The 17,403-nt window shown below is 50.1% G+C and overlaps 1 protein-coding gene across 3 annotated transcripts in view; it reads right to left on the minus strand.

Moving 5' to 3' along the window:
- Window positions 1-17,403, minus strand: part of LOC146788641 (putative cation-transporting ATPase 13A4) — a 750,103-nt gene that overhangs the window by 401,065 nt on the left and 331,635 nt on the right. For all 3 annotated transcript variants that reach the window (XM_085635845.1, XM_085635843.1, XM_085635846.1), the window contains exon 8: window positions 3,308-3,380. In XM_085635845.1, coding sequence (XP_085491971.1) covers window positions 3,308-3,380 — 73 coding nt within the window. The remainder of the gene's footprint in view (window positions 1-3,307; window positions 3,381-17,403) is intronic.

A 17,403-nucleotide genomic window follows, 5' to 3' on the forward strand; every position in this document is an offset into this window, starting at 1 on the left:
CACAGCACCGCGAGACCCTCATGGTGAGTTGCAATTCTTTACAAGACCTCATAGTGTAGCTGGTGTACACCCTGATGACATTTCTACCCTTCTGGTAGGATACTGTTACCAAATGCACTGGTAATAGACGATCCATGGATGAAACGGTGCCGCCCTCTTTCAGAAGCCACCCAGGGTAAGTCGAGCGCTATATAAGAACATACATACATACATACATACATACACTCGGCCATCCGCATGACTTGCTGCTTCCTTGTCTCACTTGACTATCAGGGTGTCCTTGCAGTGAGGGTAGGTCAGTGCACAAGACTGGCTTCTCCACAATGCTCCCGATCCAGCCATGTGCCTCTCCCTCTTGCTTAGTGAGATTTCTAAAAGCTGGTTGATCTCCAAGACCCAGGTGCCCTTGGTTCCTTCACAGGCTTTTCCCCTGCTGCAGAGAGAACAGGAAGGAGCAGTGAAGAGTTTACCTGTTGCTATCAGCGCTTTAAATGACCAGGTACTGTCAGGTACTGATTAGCTGCACTTCTGCAATTTTGAAAGGGAGAGTACCAGCGTATAACAGCTGGTGTCCAAAAGATTAAATCCAAGACTTTTCCTTAGTGAATGGATGCCTTGGGGTAATGAGTACTTGCACTTTTATATTTCCATTTCAAGGACTGTCTGCTGGGGTGGCCATGTCTCCTTGCACCCTTTGTCGTAGCCCTGCACTGCAATGCACCAAATGATACAGGGATTTCTGATGACCATGGGCCATATCATAAAAATAGAGCACTGTCCGTTGGCACTGCAATGCCCCTTCAAATTTGAGAGCGGGGCACAAATGGACCTTGCACCCAACTACTGGCAATGATTGAACTTTCGGATGCCCTGGGAGCAGCACCTCAGTGAAAGAAGTGGCTGCTTCTTCTTTCACTGCACGTCAAAGGACAGGCTAGCTATCTCTCCACAGACACGTGCAGTGAGTGACTGCACCAGCCTGCAGTGAGTGACTGCACCAGCCTGCAGTGAGTGACTGCACCAGCCTGCAGTGAGTGACTGCACCAGCCTGCAGTGAGTGACTGCACCAGCCTGCAGAGAGGGACTGCAACAGCCTGCAGTGAGTGACTGCACCAGCCTGCAGTGAGTGACTGCACCAGCCTGCAGTGAGTGACTGCACCAGCCTGCAGTGAGTGACTGCACCAGCCTGCAGTGAGTGACTGCACCAGCCTGCAGAGAGGGACTGCAACAGCCTGCAGTGAGTGACTGCACCAGCCTGCAGTGAGCGACTGCACCAGCCTGCAGTGAGTGACTGCACCCAGCTGCAGAGAGATATCTGGACGAATACATTGGACCCCCGTTTCGCCTCTGGTGTGCTGCACTCAGGGGTGCAGTGACTGTGCACCACTTTTTGTGGGGGTGCATGGGCAAACTGTTTCATTCATATGCATGGGGCCAACCCCTATGCAAATGAGGGAATGCCCTCTTAAAATCATGCCAGTGCTGTAAGTGTGTCAGCACTATATGTATAACTGAAGGGGCCACACAAGCATATGTGCCCCTTCTATAAAGCTTCAGTGACCCGTGGGTGAAAAACAAAATGGGCACAAACACCCATTGCGTCCTCATGGCACTGTATGTAATATGGCCCCAGATGATATCTGGAGTGGAACAGTGTGCAAACACTTAGGCTCACATCTAGGGGCTCTCAATATGGAAAGAGCAGGTCAGGGAGAGATATTTAGCATCCACGATGAAAGGAAGCCAGTGTGCAGGGCTATCAACAACATAATCTGTGGGGCTGAGATCAGTCCCATAGACTCAGCAGGCCGACCTGTGCCCCTCACCAGTGAGCAGTGCAAGAACAGCAAATAGATGTAGGCGATACACCCACCTTCCTACTTTAAATATGCTGCTTCACCTTCTTGGGTATACCTTTGTTGACTGCCTGTAAAGATGAAAATGCATGACACTGGGCAGTTCCGTAGGGGCATTGTCACTGGTGGCATGAGGTGACATGCCACACACTCCTACCAATCAGTTGTCTTTGAGGGCACAATGAAAGGCACGTGCGGTAGGGATGGGAAATGCCTACTTGAGATGCTTAGCCAAGACCGATCAGAACCAAACTGCCCTCATGTCATTGCCGACTCTTGCTAAACTTTGCAAGCTTCGGTGAGACAGGGTCTGCCTGGCTCACAAAACAAAAAATAAAGCATTTGAATAACTGTTTTTAAAAACAGTCATTACATTGTGACTCTCCTGGTCAATTAATGCATGCCCTCTGGATAGTTGGGGCCGTGGAGCAGATCTCACTTTGGCCATACTTTAAAACCTTTCTGTGGGTGGGAAGGGGTGCGGTACTCATTATGAGGTCATGTATCGCTGCTTACAGAACCCCTAAATGAGCCGCAAATAATCCAGTTATGGACAGCACCCCTTGTGATATACTGTCCACAGGATCCAGGGATCACATTTCAAAGATTGATTTAAGATGTCATACCGTGCACCAAGTGTGAATGGCCATCACTGTTTAGCATGAAAGTGTGTATGTGGGAACGACCACTCTCCAGAGTATGGGAGAGTTAGGAGAGGGTAGTATCCCACGTATCTTTGCGCCTCATGCCTAGATTTGGAATTGCACTTCATGGTGTCACATGTGTCACAAACTCTGTCATAACAGTCAAATATATTTTGAATAAAATCACAGCAAATGGCTTCTTCAATTAACTCAAAAATGGAGGTGAAAAAAGCATCCCTCTGTATAGGGATAAGGTCCGGATCCATTGAAATTTGGGCTGTCATTGAAGTCTGATCACATTGTCTGTGATTTGCATGTTATTTGTATTATTTAGCCCACAATGACGTGGGGCATCATGTTAGTGCTGGACAAGAAGGCCAAACCAGACTAAGGTGATACAAAGAAGATTTGTAAGAGAATAGTCAAGGATTTAACTGGTTCTGGAAGGTGAGCACATTAAATTGACTTCTATTGCACAATGAAAAAGATTCCATTTAATTCCCAGCCGATGAGCGGAGTATCTCCGGCTTTGATGCACTTTCTTAATCTGAGGAACATTGACAAGGTGAGCTGAGGCTGAGCCGGGATCTAGCGGGAAAGTAAGAAATGTTGGACCAATGACATGTAAGGCCTTGTGCAAAAACGTTTAAAAAACGTTTTAAACGTATGTGTTTATCCGGTCAAAGCCATTTGTTTTTGGAAACTGATGACTCACGCCAAATAAGTCCTTTAGCCCTGAAAGGGCTTCTGGTTCTGAACGGTCCAATATTACGGCATGACCTCTTATAACAAATGCAACAAACTCACCTCCAGTTTTCAGACTCACGGTGACCATGACGCTATTGTTCGCCGCAACCAAGTTGTGCAGGTTAACTGATTGCTGTGAGAGAGGAGCAAACGATGCACATGTTACTATGGGAACAAGTGTTTCACACATTTTTACATCCTAGACAGATCTATAATCCCTTCTTAACTCTGGGCTTAGAATTGCATTCTAAGGGGGGGGCACCAATGCTCCTCTTACACCCATAAGAACCCCCGCAGTCCTTGACAGAGATTCAACGCATCATGGGTGGATCATGCGCATCACTTTACTAGGAGTCAAAAATCTTGTTAAATAATGGAAGAGGGACCCCCAGTTTTTTGCAACGATTGGCCACTGATTTGGTAAAAGAGACGATTAGTGAATAAGTTATTGCCCTGTGTGCATCTACCCATGGGCATCAAGTCACCAACATACTAGGAGTAGTGGAAATGACATCACATGCACTTTCACGGCTGACGACATCACAGCAAGTGACATCACAAGTCTCATTCCCCCTTGTTACCGCAGGAAATGATGTCACACAACCATGCACTTGCGGACACTCAAGTAAAGCAAATTACAAGTTCAAGATCAATAAAATTGCTAGAACATTCTGAGAGCTCATAATTGTGTATTTTAGTCTGCAACCACATGTCAATTAATGGGATGAAAGACTGTGCCACGGGTCAGCCATCATATACACCAGTACAGCAACTGCATGAATAACTACAACTACATATAACTGATTGTAGCCTGCAGTGCCTAGGCACTGCCATCACATGTTCATGCATGTGTTCAAATGTCCAAACATAGGGCATCATTACGATGGTGGTTGGAACTGGCTTCCGCTGCCCTGTCTGAGGTGGTTGGACCACAGCATTCTCATCGGAAGCGGCGGGTCCGACCGCCGGATGATGATGCATAGATCATGTACTACGACTGACCACTAAAAGACTGATGACACAGACTGAGGTGATGGTCAGAGAAAAACAGCAGCCATAGGGCAGTGCAGGGAACTTAAATTGACGTCTGGAGTACTTAGTGGGTTTCCAATGACCGAACCGTGGCGGTCCGACTGCCTGCTTCGGGTGGTCAGAAACAAACGATTGGGGGGCATACTCACCCACATCAGCTACTCTCCAGCAGCCTCTGCCGTAGATCCCTTCCTCCAGGGTACCCCTACACCTGGGCAGCTGCACCTTGAAGGCTATGACCCCGCGGGCGCCTGAATCCAGGTAAGTCCTCATGTGGGATATCTCCCCTTTGAGTTCACTCTGCACAATCCGCCACACTCCAGCATGGGGGAACATGGTGCCACAAAACATATCCCCAGATGGTGGGTCCGACTGGCATCGTTGTAATGATTGGCGGCCGATAGTTTCAAATGCTCAGGCCCAGGACTACTCCAAAGTGTTCCTGCAAGATATTGCTCATGGTACCCAGATCTTGCATACTTTGGACAGCACATGAATCCATAATGATAAGCAGATTTTGGAGACTTAAGGCAATATTATTTCTTGGGTTAAACATATATTACAGGCTGAGATTTGGAAGCAGACATGGCTCTATGGTTGCCAAATTTTTACTGTTTTAGCGGAAAAGATAGTATTTTTAATCCTACAATGAAACAGATCTTGGACGCTCAGATCTCGGATTGCATAGATTTCCACCAGGTAACACAGATTTTAAGTGTTGTCAACGGTAGGGAGGTTGGGGTAACATTGTCAAACAACATCAGCTCTGCTTCCCAAATATTCAGCCTTTCTTATTCCAGAGGTTAGTAACCAGACTGTGAAGGATGAATGTCCTCATAGTAAGAGAATAGAATACATTCATGTTTGCTCATGTGCCTCGTATTTTAATCTTTAACACATTTGTTTCTTTTGATAAGTTTGTGATTTAATCTAAGATCACCTATATCTAATTGGTTTACATAAATATAGGAATATGAATGGATTATTCACTTCAAGAGTGAAGAAATAATGTTTTTTTCTTTTTCAAAAAAGAGTGCTTGATAAGCACCATTTTAATGAATGGTTAAAATGTTATATATAGTAGCAGAGAGTTCGTGATTCTGAAATTTCGAAAAAAAAGATCTATTCTGAATTGAAACTGTGAGCTTGTTTTCATTTTAAAATGATCTCACATTTATTGTGTGACTGTCTTTGCCCACATATCCCTTCATGTTGCTTTTGAGTCGAAGCTAAATAGAATATTACAATGGTACTTTATAAGAACACTTTGCCAATGACAATCAAGACACCATTTAAGCATTTTTCTCCCCACCTGGAGAGTGGGTGCATATATGGACACTGAAGTTATGCATGCTCTTAGTCATTTTCAGAGGCAATAGATGCCCTTTGACTCAGAACCATGTAGCATACAGGGACATGTTGTTGTTAAGATGCAGGCAGGGACACTGATATAAGAACATGATTACACTTCCTTAAGGCCTGTTGGTGTTTGGGTCCTGCTCCTTCTACCTTTGAGGGCAGGGGTCACAAGGACAATGACTCTTGCTGCAAAGGGAAATCCCTGGTGACTCCCATGGCAGAACTTACCCACTGGTCTTGCAGTACTAGAACACAAACACAGCTCGGCCATACTCCAGATTATTGACATGCAGCACCCACCCACTGCTCCACCAGTACTTGGGCATTAGCAGGTGTACGGTCCACCTCACTCCTGGCCTGCAGCAGTGTACCCTACACCAATACTTTTGGACCCGTAAACACATTCAGCAAACCTGATCTGTGGCACCTCTCAAAGCTCTTGCAATGCCCCCTACTCCCAGTGCTGGACAGGGCTTTCAGGCAGTCTGGCGATATCAAATGAGACAGCTGGGAAGGGCCAGTGCATGGGCCATTGTTTGTCCTGTAACTTTTAAAATCTCAAATGGTGCTGCCACAAACAGAAGCTGTTTTCTGAAACTCAGGAGCATTGTTCCCAGCAAACTGCCCCTGTTGCTCAGTTTCTGATGCTGCCTGAGGCTAGGGGTCTCAAGGGCAGTGCCGGGGGTCACATGGGCAGTGGCAGGGGCTTCATTTGCATCCCCTGACGACATCTAAATGACATCTATGCCTCTAACTCACACTGGTAACTCCTGTCCAGTGTGCCAACTGAATATGTGCCCTGAAGTTTTGGGCTTCTTGCATCAGCAAAGATCTCCTGAAGTCATAATCCAAGACCTAAGCTCTTGTAATCTTTTTTTTCTTATATAAAAGATATTAAAGGTTTGTCCTAACCATGCCACAGCATTTCCACAACGTTTGGGAAAGGGTTATAGTAGTAGTAAACCCTTGATTTTGAGAGAATATGCTGCATTGTGGGAAAGTAAAAGTTGATTGATTTTCTTTCTCCCACACACACGAATATGCACAAATGTATACCAACATACATATGCAAATACTGACACTACCCATCAGTCATTGATCGATCCTTAACCTATCCAGACACATTGAGCATGTATAGGCAGACTGTACCCTCACAAACTTTACTTGCACTGGAACTGCAAGCCCCAATACTGGAGACCTTGAAAAACATAACATAACATAACATGTGTATTTGTAAAGCACACGTTCAACACTAAGGGCATCTGAATAACAGATGTTTGTTTTTACCAAACTCAATGGTACTCATTTTATCGACCTCAGATGGATGAAAGGCTGAGTGGACCCGCCGGGATTTGAACCTGTGACCATGAGGTCGAACACAGGCCCCTGCAGTAGACGCATTAGTCCACTGAGCCACCAGACCCAGAAAAGCTTCATACCTTAGCACTGTATAATATTAACATGTGTAATTCGATAACTGCTTCCACACAGTTCCTGGGTGACCTTGGCCTGCAACAGGTCACCAAGCTCAGTAATCGTTAATAAGGGCCCACACCCTGCAATGAGTTAATGAGCATAAGCCCCTCCACCTTCACTAGGCAACCATCATATTTGGCCATAAAGACTACACACAACTCTGTCTCTTATAATGGAAAGGAGAAGGGTCCTCTAGATGCCTGGGAGCTGTGCCCATTCCATGGACATTCCCATCAATAAGCCAGTCATCCAGTCATGTAAGTAGTACTAAGGGTAAGTATGAAAGTTCTACTCTTGCAAATGTATACTAGCATTTAGGGCTGTAGTCTTGCAGTGCCCAGGAGCGACAAAAAGCCTTAGGAACCACAAAAGTGTCTTCCTATGCCTGTGGCTGTTTGCAAGCAGAAATGACTTATTGGGGCTAGTTTTACTGGAGCTTCCCAGTAATTTTTCAGCTTGGCATGGACGACACTTGCTGACCCTATACATACACACTTTGCTATAAAAATGGCATACGGTGCACTTTCTAGCTCAGTGTGGCTTGCACTATGCTAATTCAATGCTTACAAATTCTGCTAGAAAAACAGACATTATCGATGACTACTTTTGGAGTGTCAGTGATGTTGTAGAGGTTCCATATTGAAGAGTTGCTTTACATCTTGGGAGATACCCAGGGTTCAATGCTCTTTTTTGTATAATCAATGCGGCACTCTTAGCCTGAAAGGGCATTGTGTGTGTGTGTGTGTTTGTGTGTGTGGACATTATAGTTAGGCTCGGATTTCACTCTTACAAAACCAGTTAAATTCAGCAGTTATAGTTACCTGACCTAACTATAAGTTATGCCCCCACAATGCACTGCTTATGACCTCACATCATACATCATTCATGACATGGTGAGTGATATCACTGATGACATCACTCATGACATCTCAAATGAAATCACTCATGACATCACTAAAAACGTTGTCTACAGGACTATCCACTCATCCACTCACATCCTATAGAAGCTCGCATACAGACACAACCTCTCACATACCCATTCACAGACCCATGCCAGTACTCACTCAACAAATTACTCTTCAATAGAGACACTCACACATCCATTAATACATACAGCCACTCACACACCCACTAACTCATCCATACAGCCACTCACACATTCAATTATACAGACATACAGACATTTGAACACTGTCAGAGCAAACAGCTATGTCCCGGAGTAGGCACCCTGTGACATAGTAGGAGCGGTCCCTGAGGGTTGTTGGTCCCCAGGGCTATCTTTGGCTCTTGGAGGGGGTACATGCATCCGCCCCTACTTTGTAGTTCACAGGCTGGCCCTGGGAGATGGCGGTCCCTAGGGTCTTATACGGCCTGGGAGGGGGGCTGAGCAGCCCCCTCCCAGTTACATTTTTTTATTTTTTCTCCCAGAAGGGGGTGGGCCCTGGGGGGGTCTGCAAGACCCCCATTACTAACATTTTGGCCCCGGGGATATGGTGGTGGTCCCTGGGGCATGGGGGGTCATGAGGCCCCCCAATTAATTTCTTGTTAGCTCCAGGGAGGTGGTGGTCCCTGTCCCCCTGGGTTGGGTCCATGCATCTCCCCTGCACAATTTTATTTTTAAAGCCATATGGAGATGGTGGTACCTGGGGCGTGGGGAGTCCACACAGCCCCCATACAATTTTACAAATAAAAACCCTGTGGAGGTTTTGGTGCCCAAGGGGGTCCGTGCAGCCCCCCACATTCATTAAAGCAAAAGCCCTGGGGCGACCGTGGTCCATGGGGCATAGAAATGCTTATGAAGGGGGGCCCATAAAATCCTTTAATTTTAAAATATATGGATATGCCCACAGGACTTGGCCCACTTGGGTCCTTTTTCAGAAACAAGTTTTTTTTCCATTATTTGCCATTAATTTGCAGAATTTCGCAAAATTTGCAGCAACATTGTTTCAAAAATGCCTTTGCCCTGCCGGGGTCCTCCTGGGAGCCCAAGAACAAGGATCGGGGGTCATAGTATTCCAACCCTATCCCCTTTTCCTTTTTTAATGTTTTTTTGGGAGTCAGCTAAAGCTGAGTCCCAAGATGGCTGCCCCTGGCCTCCTGATTTTTGGTAAGGGCCTGGGATCCCACGTCCTGCGGCCTGCCAAGTGCCCATCTGCCCGGGACAAGAGTCCCTGGTGCAGAGCCCCGGAGCCCTGCACGGGCAGGCGGGAGCCCTACTGCTATGGCTCGGTGTGGGCAGCTGGGAGTCCTTTCGGTCCCGGCCATCTGGTCATACCTTTCCCTCGGCCATCTGGTCGCATGCAATGCTTTCCAATGGTGCGACCAGATGGTCGGGCAGCCCTGGAAGTCCCGATGGGGGCTCATTCGCCTCCCTGATCCCAGGCAGGGCTCCAGGAGGTCGGGTGCATCTGGGCCTAGGGTCCCCTCCGTCACTCGGTGTGCACGGTTTACCAGAGAGGGGGCTATCCTTCCTCCGGATTACTAGGGGCAGGGTATGCCGGGACACCCCTCCTAGGGATGGCAGTTCTCAGGTGGGGACCAGATGGGCCAAGCCCGGACGTCACTTCCCCGGGGCGTCCGGGGCTCCCTCCTCCAGCCCGCGGCGAGGCAAAGTGCCCGGGACGGGCTCCATGGGTCCCCCGGGCGTCCGGGCCCCGGGAGCTCCGCTGGGACTCCCATGCCTGAGGCCCCGGGTGGGGCTACGAATCCCCCCCCGAGCCCTGCAGCCCCAAAGCCCTGCAGCCCTGGAGCCCTTCAGCCCAGAGCCCTGGAGCCCTGCAGGCCCGGAGCCCTGCAGGTCCGGAGCCCTGCACCTCTCCCCTCGGCCATCTGGTCGCGCGCAATGCTTTCCAATGGGGCGACCAGATGGCCGGGCCAGCCTGGAAGTCCCGATGAGGACCCATTTGACTTCTGGATCCCAGTCAGGGCTCCAGGAGGTCGGGTGCATCTGCGCCTAGGATCCCCTCCATCACTCGGAGCGCGAGGGTTACAAGAAAGGTGGGTAGTCTTCCTCCGGATTAGTAGGGGCAGGGTATGCCGGAACACCCCTCCCGGGCTGGTGGTTCTTTGCCGGGGACCAGATGGGCTATGCCCGGGCAACATCCTCCCAGGCATCCGGGGCTCCCTCCTCCGGCCCACCACGTGAAAAAGTGCCCGGGACGAGCTCCACGGTGCCCCGGGCAGTCCTCCCCCGGGCGCTCGGGCCCGAGAGCTCCGGTGGTCCTCCAAGTGCCTGAGGCCCAGCCGGGGTCGCCGAGCCCCCCAGGAAGCAGAGCCCCCCGAGCCCTGTGTGGGTGGGCAGGCGGGAGCCCTACCGCTATGGCCCGGCTCTTGGCGGGCAGATGGGAGTCCTTTCAGTTGCCGGCCATCTAGTCGCTCCTTTCCCCTGGGCCATCTGGTCGCGTGCAATGCTATCCAATGCGGCGACCAGATGGCCGGGCCGGCCTGGAAGTCCCGATGAGGGTCCTTTCGCCTCGCGGATCCCAGCCAGGGCTCCAGGAGGCCGGGCGTGTCCGTGCCTAGGATCCCCTCCGTCACTCGGAGCGCGCGGGTTACAAGAAAGGGGGGTAGCCTTCCTCCGGATTAGTAGGGGCAGGGTGTGCTGGAAGACCCCTCCGGGGCTGGCGGTTCTCTGCCGGAGACCAGATGGGCTATGCCCGGGCAACATCCTCCCAGGCATCCGGGGCATCCCTCCTCCGGCCTGCGGCGTGGCAAAGTGCCCAGGGACGGGCTCCACGGGTCCTGGGCACTCCTGCCCCCGGGGCGCCCGGGCCCGAGAGCTCCATCAGTCCTCCCCGTGCCTGAGGCCCAGCCGCTGTCCCCGAGCCCCCCCGGGAAGCAGAGCCCACCGAGCCCTTGGATCAGGCGGGAGCCCTACCGCTATGGCTCGGCTCTGGGCTGGCAGACGGGAGTCCTTTCAGTTGCCAGCCATCTGGTCGCTCCTTTCCCCTCGGCCATCTGGTCACACGCAATGCTTTCCAATGGGGCGACCAGATGGCCGGGCCGGCCTGGAAGTCCAGATGAGGGTCCATTCACCTCGCGGCTCCCAGCCAGGGCTCCAGGAGGCTGGGCGCGTCCGCGCCTAGGGTTCCCTCCGTCACTCGGAGCGCGCGGGTCACAAGAAAGGGGGGTAGCCTTCCTCCGGATTAGTAGGGGCAGGGTGTGCCGGAAGACCCCTCCGGGGCTGGCGGTTCTTTGCCGGGGACCAGATGGGCTACACCCAGGCAACATGCTCCCAGGGGTCCGGGGCTTCCCTCCTCTGGCCCGCGGCGTGGCAAAGTGCCCAGGGACGGGCTCCATTGGTCCCGGGCAGTCCTCCCCCCGAGGCGCCCGGGCCCGAGAGCTCCGTCGGTCCTCACCGTGCCTGAAGCTCAGCCGCTGTCCCCGACCCCCCTGGGAAGCAAAGAGCCCACCAAGCCCTTGTTTCAGGCGGGAGCCCTACCGCCATGACTCGGCTCTGGGCGGGCAGACGGGAGTCCTTTCAGTTGCCGGCCATCTGGTTGCTCCTTTCCCCTCGGCCATCTGTTCGCGCGCAATGCTTTCCTATAAGGGGGGCCAGATGGCTTGGGTGGCTTGGAAGTCCCAATGAGGGTCCATTCGCCTCCCGTATCCCAACCAGGGCTCCAGGAGGCCAGGCGCGTTCGCCCCTAGGGTCCCCTCCGTCACTCGGAGCGCGCGGGTTTCAAGAAAGGGGGGTAGCCTTACTCCGGATTACTAGGGACAGGGTACTCTGGGACCCCTCTCGGTTCTCAGCCGGCAGCTGGACGGGCCCGGATGCTACCCTGGATCTGTCCCAGGGGCTGCCGCGTGGCAGGGTGCCCGGGACAAGGGGTCCGGAGGGTCCGGGAAGGCTTCCCCTGCGCCTGTGGTCCTGGGAGCCCCGGCTGGGTCCAGGGACCTGGCCGGGCCCAGGGTCAGGGGCTCCGGCCCCGGGCCCCGTCCCCCGGCCTGCGGCACTCCCAAAGGCCCGGAACAGGGTTCCGTTGTGGCCGGGGAGCCTCCCCTCGCTCAGCTGGGTTCAGGAGCTCCGGCCGGCAGCCTCCCCATCCCGGGCTCCGTCCTGGGTCCTGCCGCGTGGCAGGGTGCCCGGGACGGGGTCCGGAGGACCCGGGGAGGCTTCCCCTGCGCCTGCGGACCTGGGGGCCCCGGCTGGTTCCAGGGGCCCGGCCGGGCCCCGGGTCGGGGTCTCCGGCCCCGGGCACCCTCCCCCGGCCTGCGGCACTGCCAAAGGCCCGGGACGGGGTTCCGTTGTGTCCGGGGAGCCTCCCCTCGCTTGTCTGGGTTCAGCAGTTCCGTCCGGGCCCCCGGGGGCCCCGGGGAGGGCGGCCCGGGGATGCTTCCCCTGCGGGCCTGGGGGCCCCGGCTGGGTCCAGGGGCCCGGCCGGGCCCTGGGTCAGGGTCTCCGGCCCCAGGCCCTGTTCCCCGGCCTGCGGCACTCCCAAAGGCCCGGGACGGGGTTCCGTTGTGTCCGGGGAGCCTCCCCTCACTTTTCTGGGTTCAGGAGCTCCGGCCAGGCCCCTGGGGGCCCCGGGGAGGGCGCCCCCCCCAGACCCGGGGCCCGTCCGCTGGGGCCCCCAGGGGCCCGGGTACGCACCTGCCTCTCAGCCCCTTCCCGATGGTCCTTTTTTCGCCGGGTTTGCTGGGTCAGACCTCCGTGAGGTCCGGCGATCGCGAGACGGGGAAGGCAGCACCCGGGCCCGCCCGCCAGGGGCCCCTGGGGACCCGGGTGGGTGCCTGCCTCCCGGCCCCTGTTGATGGGCCCTCCCTTCGAGCCCGCTCGCCCCGGCAGCAGGCAGGGATGTGAAGCCGCCATCCCCCCGCGCAGGGCAGCCTGCAGAGGGGATGACCCGGCCGTACTCTGATCGTTTGGGCCCTCTCGGTCCGTTTAGGGATGGACTGCTTGGCCAGCCTCGGCTGTTGTTTCAAGCAATTAGCTTCCTCCCCGCATGGACCGTCAAACTCGAGGGCCTGCTGCCTGGCGGGAGGCCCTTCACCCTACCCAGCAGAGTGAAGGCCGAGCGGCCCCGGCAGCTCGTGACCCCCAGTGGTCTGACCCCGAGAGGAAGGGGTCGGGTGGCGCCAGGCCCTCGGATGCTGCTGCCCAGCAGGTCCGTGCTAGGCCCCGTGCGCCACGCTGTCACCCCTCTCCGCACAGCACATTTCCGCAGCACTTGTCCATATAATGTGTGCTGCTGAATGGCATCTATAAAAGATATAGGGGGGCTACTGGGATACTCCGTACCGCCACACTGTACCTTCTAAAAATGTTGGATTCAAAATATAAATCTTTCCTATGCCCAGGCTAAGACTCCATCGGTTAAGGCACCACCTTGATATATTGGGAAAAATGAATGCCAATAAATTACTAGCTTTACATTGTGCAAACTCCTGGGCACTGGAACACTTAAAATGAGCACCATTTCCATTACACAGGGTCAGAACGTTCTCATTACTCACGGATAAATTACATTATTTCGTCCAAGATCACTTGATGTAGCGCCGAGGATGGGACTCAAACCCGGCTCCCCACTTACAAAGTCAACAGCTCTGGCTATAAAACTACAACCCTCCCTTTCAATTTGATGGGGTTGAAAGTATCAATCCAAGTACAGCATGCAAATGAGCATAGTGGACGAATTCAAACTGAGAGGGTGAGGTTTGCTTAGTTGTATTGTTTTATTAAATCAAATGACCCATTGTACACCATAAAGGTCTAGTAAACTGGGCATTTTATGGCCAAAATATTCCTCGGGTATAATCCCCAATTTGACTTTTCCCAGAAAGCCTACAAACCCCAAAGTCAAGCCCATACTGACCAAACAAATTCCCAGGGCCTGCTTGAGGGCGGTACAGCCGATGTGTTCAATAACTTTTGGTTTTAAAAGTACTTGCTGTTTCCTTGCTGTCTAGCAGTTTTCAGGCAACAATACAAAATGTCAAGATAACGCAGCTGATTAATCTTTCTGCTGAAGAGAGATGAAGTTTTGTCTAGTGGCATGTTTTTTGACTCATAATGTAGCGCAGAGGGTTAATGTGCCTGCTGCAAAGAATGTATACCATACAGATAACGGAGGCTGAAAAACAACTGAGAAATAGACAACATTGTGAAAAGTTAAAGGAAGACCCTTCACTAAAAATTATCTTTGAATATCATGGAAAGTTACAGGAATGGAATTGAAAAGAACTGTTTGATGATGAGGAATATGAGTAACTGAAAACACCACATCATTCAACTGCTACCCTTTATTTTCTACCAAAAATACACAAAAGACTTATTAATCTGCCAGGAAGTTCTATAGTTAGCTCTGTTAATTCAATCTTGAAAAACACCTCAAGGTATATAGATACCTTTCTAGCACCATATGTGCTTGATTTATCCGCAGCCTTCAACACAATTTCCAACCAGACTCTTCACAGGAGACTTGGGTAAATTGGCCTCCAAGGGAATTCTCTAAAATGGATGTTGAGTTTTCTGTCTGACAGAACTCAGACCATTCATTTAGGCCCTTTCTGCTCTAAGACTACAGGACTGACTAAGGGAGTATCTCAGGGCTCCTGTCTAAACCTTACCTTATTTAACAAATATGTTACTCCCTTAGTGGGATTACGGAGGATTTTAGGATTCGTCCCCATATTTTATGCTGATGATACTCAGCTCTTACTTTCCTTTGATAAAAACAATCCCAATGTCCAGTCTACTTTTGCTGAGGAAATGACGGCTATCGCTGGCTGGATGAGGGATAACTTTCTCCAGCTTAATGCGGGGAAAACTGAGATCATGTTGTTTGGTGTGCATCGGTGAGGTGGTCCCCAAGAAGGTGGCCAGAGGAACTGGGCCCCACGCTGACTCCCAAACAGGTGGTCAAAAACCTGGGAGTCCATCTGGATCAGAAGCTAATAATGAAGGAGTACGCCACAACTACAGTTGGCGCATGCTTTTATGTGCTGAGTCTTTTCCAAGGAGCATTCCCTTTCTTACCTTTAACCACTTGAAAAACTCTTATCCTGGAACTAGTGCTTAGCCACCTGGACTACTGCAACGCTTTGCTGATCTAAGCCAACAAGGCCTCCTTAAATAGATTGCAGTAGTCCAGAATACCGCGGCTCGTATGGTGTCCAATGCTCCTCTCCGAACGGCCTCCCTCCCTCTTCTGCAACAATTGTATTGGCTTACGGTGTGGAAGCGGATCAGATTTAAGATCTGCTGCATTGTCCACAAATTTTTCAATGGCCTAGGTCCGAGTTACCTAGCAGAAAAATGTACCAAATATCTGCCACATAAGTCCCTTTGATCAGGGTCCAAATCTTTACTTCTTATTCCTCGCTATAAAAAATTTCACCTTTGTGGTAAATCTTTCTTCCACCTAGCCCCTTCTAATTGGAACCAACTTCCCATTCATTTACATCACTGCCCAGATCATTGGAAGTTCAGAAGGCTGCTGAAAATCTCATTATTCTGATTTGCTCCTTTTCTATGGCTGGCTGTAATAACCCTATAGTGCGGAGATGCCCCTGACGGGGTGATTCGGGTGCTTTATAAATTAAATAATTATAACAGCCCTACCATCTTATCTACAGGACTCCATGGACTTTTCAATCAAGATTCAAAATATACGTTGGAAGGACGCGTATTTGATGGCAAGGATTGGCATAGTACCATTATATACCTCAATAAGACATAGGGAAGAAATGAAAGCAGTACATCATTTCTTACGTGACAGATCAGTTAACCACTTTGAGCACTCAAATTTACTGATCGATATGTTCAATTTTTGTCTGACAGATATCTTTTATTCAATGGAAACCATTTTTAGAACAACAAAGCGCAGCAATGAGCACTTCCTTCACTCCGACATATGTAAATCTTCTCCTGGGCTATTGGGAATCGGAAATCATTTGGACAGAGAGCAATCTGGTGAAACTGGAAAAAGTAAAACTCAGGCCACGATTTATTGATGATCTTTTTATCATATGGGAGGGGGACAGTAAGGAACTGAAATTGTTTATCTTGCCCCTAAACAAAGTTATCTCAACCTGGCTTTTACATACACCATGATCTCTGAAATAATTACATTCTTAGATATTGAGGTCCATATACATTTCATGCATATGTGCACAAAAATACACAGAAAGAAAACATTGTGTAACAGCATCCTGCATGGCAACAGTGCACATCCAAAAAAGCTGAGATGGAGTATCACCTATGGGGAAATGCTAAGAGCTAGGAGGAACTGCTTGGAGTATCAGGACTTTAGAACAGTAATGAATGAAATTAAAAACTGATTGCTTGCAAGGGACTACCCACCTGCAGTTTTACAAGAAGCCATGGAAAGAACACTGAAGAAACTGAGAGTGAACTCCTAATACCAAAGAAAACCTCTCTGGGAAACGAAGAAGAGAACATTTGTTTCATTATGGATTATAATGTTCACCATAAAGAAACAAAACTAATAATCCAAAGAAATTGGAGGATATTACAATATGATGAAACACTTAACAAAGTCCTATCAGACCATCCAAATATCACCTACAGGAAAGTTACCTTGTTAGGTGACATCCTAACTCAAAGCCATTACTCCACTTAAATGAGAAAAATGAATTAGCTCAGTCAACCAGGTTTCTGGAAGTGTTCCACATGTGGAGCTTGTCAACATGGCATTAATCAAAAGAATTATAGACTAGATGATGGAAGAATAGAAAAAATAAAAGAAAACATTAACTGCAATACAGACTTTGTAGTGTATGTTTTGACATGTCCCTTCAAACAATATTATGTCGGTAGCACTATAAATAAAGCTAGATTAATCATTTTACAACATCTCGGAGAAGTAAAAAAAAAAGACTACTTGTATTCAATTGCAAAACATTCTTGAAAGAACATCAAGGTGAAGCCAAGAATTTACAGTACTTTGAGATTAAGCATATAAAAAAAATGAAAGAGGAGGAGGCAGACAGTTATTACTAAGAAGGAATGGAATCTTGACTAATAATCCAAATAGGAATATAAATACCTATGGGTCACAACCTGGATGCAGAATTACATGTACTCCTTTCATTACATGCACAGTACTAATAATGATTCCAACTACATTAGTTCAAATACTGTATTAATGTTGTTTTTTGGGACTCTATGCAAAAGACGTATCACAGAGAGTATTTGTGATTTGCACTAATGTTGGACTTGGCCCTTTTTGCAGGGTCATCCCTAAACTTTTTGCCTTCCTCCTGTATTTTTTCTGACCTGTTGTTGGCTGTTTTATGACTCTGGGCACCTTACCACTACTGACCAG

The sequence above is a fragment of the Triturus cristatus genome, chromosome 11 (assembly GCF_964204655.1).
Source record: "Triturus cristatus chromosome 11, aTriCri1.1, whole genome shotgun sequence".
Classification (NCBI taxonomy): Eukaryota; Metazoa; Chordata; class Amphibia; order Caudata; family Salamandridae; genus Triturus; species Triturus cristatus.